Source organism: Opisthocomus hoazin, chromosome 14, assembly GCF_030867145.1.
Source record: "Opisthocomus hoazin isolate bOpiHoa1 chromosome 14, bOpiHoa1.hap1, whole genome shotgun sequence".
Lineage (NCBI taxonomy): Eukaryota > Metazoa > Chordata > Aves > Opisthocomiformes > Opisthocomidae > Opisthocomus > Opisthocomus hoazin.
The window spans coordinates 23,248,926-23,252,714 of record NC_134427.1 but is presented as its reverse complement, the minus strand read 5'-3'; the positions used below and the strand labels follow the sequence as shown (position 1 = coordinate 23,252,714).

The 3,789-nt window shown below is 62.2% G+C and overlaps 1 protein-coding gene across 1 annotated transcript; it reads left to right on the top strand.

Annotated features, from left to right (window-relative positions):
- The first annotated feature begins 1,277 nt into the window (after positions 1–1,277).
- On the top strand, positions 1,278–2,794 carry POU4F3 (POU class 4 homeobox 3). Its single transcript, XM_075435626.1, has 2 exons — positions 1,278–1,397; positions 1,889–2,794. The coding sequence occupies exons 1-2, from the start codon at positions 1,278–1,280 to the stop codon at positions 2,792–2,794; spliced, it is 1,026 nt and encodes a 341-aa protein (XP_075291741.1).
- The last annotated feature ends 995 nt before the right edge of the window (positions 2,795–3,789 follow it).

Below are 3,789 nucleotides of genomic sequence, written 5' to 3'. Positions count from 1 at the left end.
TGTCCTCCAGCAACCCCACAGCCGCCATCCCCACGCCGTCAGTCCCCCAGCTCCGGGCTGGCAGTGCCTGGGGGGCTGCAAAGCCCCCCCAAAGTCCAGCATGCAGCCACCGAACTTCACCTCCACGCTTTTTTTGCGGTGACAGGAGCTGGGTGGCAGGCGGGGAGGAGAGGGAGGGAAGCAGTTGGTGGGGGTGGGTAAGTGCGGAGGCAGCGACGGGCTGGGAAGCGCAGGCTGAAGAGGTTGCGGAGAGACAGACGGAGGGACGGACAGGCGTGGAGTCTGTCGGACACTGTACCGGCAGGAGGATTTGGGTAATCGAGCCGAGTGGCTTCATAGAAACAGGGCAGAAAAAAACAAAGTTGGTGAAAAGTTATTTCATTGTTCTTACGGTTTGCAACCCAAGGTGCTTTTTCCCTGGGGGGGCGAAGGGTCGTGCAGGCTCCTGTTCACACCCGGGCTGGGGTCTACTCTGCTTCCCAGATCCCCCCATGGGGGAAACCCAGCCAGGAGACACGGGCAGGGCAGGCTGGGAGCAGGGGTCTTGCAGGGTCTCGGCAGGGTGGGCAGGGGCCAGGCAGGGTGGACAGGGGGTCTTGGCGGGGTGGGTAGGGGGTCTCGGCGGGGTGGTCAGGGGGTCTCGGCGGGGTGGGCAGGGGCCGGGCAGGGTCTCGGCAGGGTGGGCAGGGTGGGCAGGGGCCGGGCAGGGTCTCGACAGGGTCGGCAGGGGGTCTCGGCAGGGTGGGCAGGGGCCGGCAGGGTCTCGGCAGGGTGGGAAGGGGGTCTCGGCGGGATGGGCAGGGTGGGCAGAGGGTCTCGGCAGGTTGGGCAGTGCCGGGGGGGCTGCTCAACGGCGGGGTCCCGGGGCAAGAGCGGGGCCCGGCGCCTCTCGCCTCCCCCCGCCGCCGGTGCGGGCTGCGGGTAGCCCGGAGGGACACCTCCCCCCCCCCCCTCCCCGCGACGGCGGGGGGGGACCCCGGGAGAGCGGCGCAGCGCAGTGCCGGGGGGGGGGGGGGGAGCGGTTCGGGGGGGGTACAACAGAAGGGGGGGGGTGTGAGCCCCGGTTTGGGGGGGGATTAAGGAGGGGGGGGGGTGAGCTCACTACCCGGGGGCGGGAGGTGGGAGGGGCTTACCGAGGCCGGTCCAATGAGCGGGCGGGGGGGCGGGGGGGGTCGGGCTATAATGCCATTGATGCCGGGCGGCGGAGCCAGACAATACCGCGCCCCCGGAGCCGGGCTGCCCGCAGCCCCCGGCTCCTGCCCCGCTCCTCTCCCACCATGATGTCCATGAACAGCAAGCAGGCGTTCAGCATGCACCCCATCCTCCACGAGCCCAAGTACCCCCACCTCCACACCAGCTCCGAAGCCATCCGCAGAGCCTGCCTGCCCGCCCCCCAGGTGAGCCGACCCTCGGGGTGGGTTTGGGGAGGAGGAGGAGGAGGAGGATGGAAGGGGAGCGGAGCGGAGGGGGGGGGTCCGCATCCCCGGACCCCTCTGAGTGCCACCATCCCCAACTTAACTCCGACAGCCGACGGTTTCCGTCTGGGTTTCGTTTGGGGGTTTTGGGGGGGGGGGTCCCCTCCCTTCTCTGGTCCGAGCAGAGGGTCCTCGGGACTCCCGCCGGCTCCGTCCCCCTCCGCGGCTCCCCTCTGCTTTGGGGAGGTCTCCCCGGAGTGATGAGTGGGTGCCCGGGGTCCCGCATCCCGCTCCCGACCCTCATATCTATTTTTTGTGGGGGAGCGGGCTGAGCTGGGTTCGTCTGCCCCGTCCCAGGCGCTGCTGGAGGGGCCGAGCGGGACCCCCATCACGCCGTTTGCCCGGCAATCTTCTCCAGCTCTTTCGGTTTGTTCTCGCTCCCACTCTTCTCTCCCCCTCCACCCCACGTCCAGATACAGGGTAACATTTTTGCGGGCTTTGACGAGACCTTGCTGCGGGGTGCCGAGGCTCTGGCCGCCGTGGATATAGTGTCGCAGAAAACCCACCCCTTCAAGCCGGATGCCACCTACCACACCATGAGCAGCGTGTCCTGCACTCCTACCTCGTCCTCCGTCCACCTGCACCACCCGTCCGTGCTGACCACGCACCATCCCCACCACCACCACCACCAGCCCTCCCAGGGCCTGGATGGCGAGCTCCTGGAGCACCTCAACTCCACTCTCCCGCTCGGAGGGGTGCCCGGCCCGGACGTGGGCTCCACACCTTCGCACCCTCACTCCCACATGTCGGCCATCAACCACATGGCCCACCACTCCCAGCCTATGAACATGTCCCACCCCCACGGCCTCGCTTCCCACGCTGTCATCTCCGGCCCCGAGACGGAGACGGACCCCCGGGAGCTGGAGTCCTTCGCCGAGCGGTTCAAGCAGCGGAGGATCAAGCTGGGGGTGACCCAGGCAGACGTGGGCTCCGCGTTGGCCAACCTGAAGATCCCGGGGGTGGGCTGCCTTAGCCAAAGCACAATCTGCAGGTTTGAGTCCCTCACCTTGTCCCACAACAACATGGTGGCCCTCAAGCCCATCCTGGAAGCGTGGCTGGAGGAGGCCGAGCGGGCCCAGAGGGAGAAAATGACCAAACCCGAGATCTACACGGGGGGCGACAAGAAACGCAAGCGCACCTCCATCGCTGCCCCCGAAAAGCGGTCGCTGGAGGCCTATTTCGCTGTGCAGCCGCGGCCCTCCTCGGAGAAAATCGCCGCCATCGCCGAGAAGTTAGACTTGAAGAAGAACGTGGTGCGGGTCTGGTTTTGCAATCAGAGACAGAAGCAGAAAAGGATGAAATTTTCTGCCACCTACTGAAGAAGGGGCTGGGAGGGTGTGTGGGGGGGAGCGCCTGCCCCCTCCCCAGCCAGCCTGCCACGGTCCTGGCCCCGGGCCCCTCCAAAATGGGCAGGGTTTGGGGTTGTTGGCTTTTTTTTTTTTTTCGTTTAAAAAAGAAAAAAATTGGAAAAAAAAAAAAAAGGAGAAATAAACCTAAAAAAGGGAAACCCGCCCAAAGCAAAGCGAACAGTTGGGTGCCTGCTCCTCACCCCGGGCGAGGCGGCCCCGCTGTTGTGACTGGTACGGACTGCTTTTGTAGATAGGACTGGAAAAAGAGATGGAGAAAAAGGAAAAGACGACACGAAAGGCCTCGGGGGGGGTTTTGGGGTGCCTGGAGTCAGGACAGCAGCAGCCAGAGCCCGGCGGGTCCCTGTCGCAGCCCCTCGCCCCTTCCCGGCTCGGCTGGGCAGGCGGGAGCCGCGGGGACTCTCGCTCCTCGGTGCCCCGTCCTCTTCTTTTAAAAAATTGAAATTTAATTAAAAAAAAAAAAAGAGAAAACAACTAAGAAAGCAAAGGAGCCCGAAGCCGCCGCGGACGGCTGTAAATACGGCGGTGCCGGCCCGCGCTGCCCGCGCTCGCTGCCGGCTCCCCGCGCACGCCCGCACACACACGCACTTGCATGGTTTGGTTCGCGCTCCCCTGCCCCCAGCAAACCCATCGCATTTTTGCAATAACGTTTCTGTTTCTACCTCATCGGCTAAATTAAAACAGAGGGGGAAAAAAAGAATTGAAAAAAAGAGGGAAAAGAATTGGAAAAAAGAGAGAAACGGATTTTAAAAGAGAGAAAAAAATTGGAAAAAGAGAGAACAGAATTGGAAAAAAGAGAGAAACGAATTTTAAAAAGAGAGAACAGAATTGGAAAAAGAATTAAAGAGAAACGAATAAAAAAGAGAGTAAAGAATAAAAGAACTGAATAAGAGAAAATAATTTTAAAAAGAGAGAAAAGAATATAAAAATTAAAAATAAGAATAAAA

What these genes read in the sequence shown, in the direction of transcription:
- POU4F3 (XM_075435626.1), top strand. Translation starts at nt 1,278, where the DNA reads ATGATGTCCATGAACAGCAAGCAGGCGTTCAGCATGCACCCCATCCTC. An exon ending in CCTGCCTGCCCGCCCCCCAG is followed by an intron (nt 1,398 to 1,888) that starts GTGAGCCGACCC and finishes CCCCACGTCCAG; the next exon opens with ATACAGGGTAACATTTTTGC.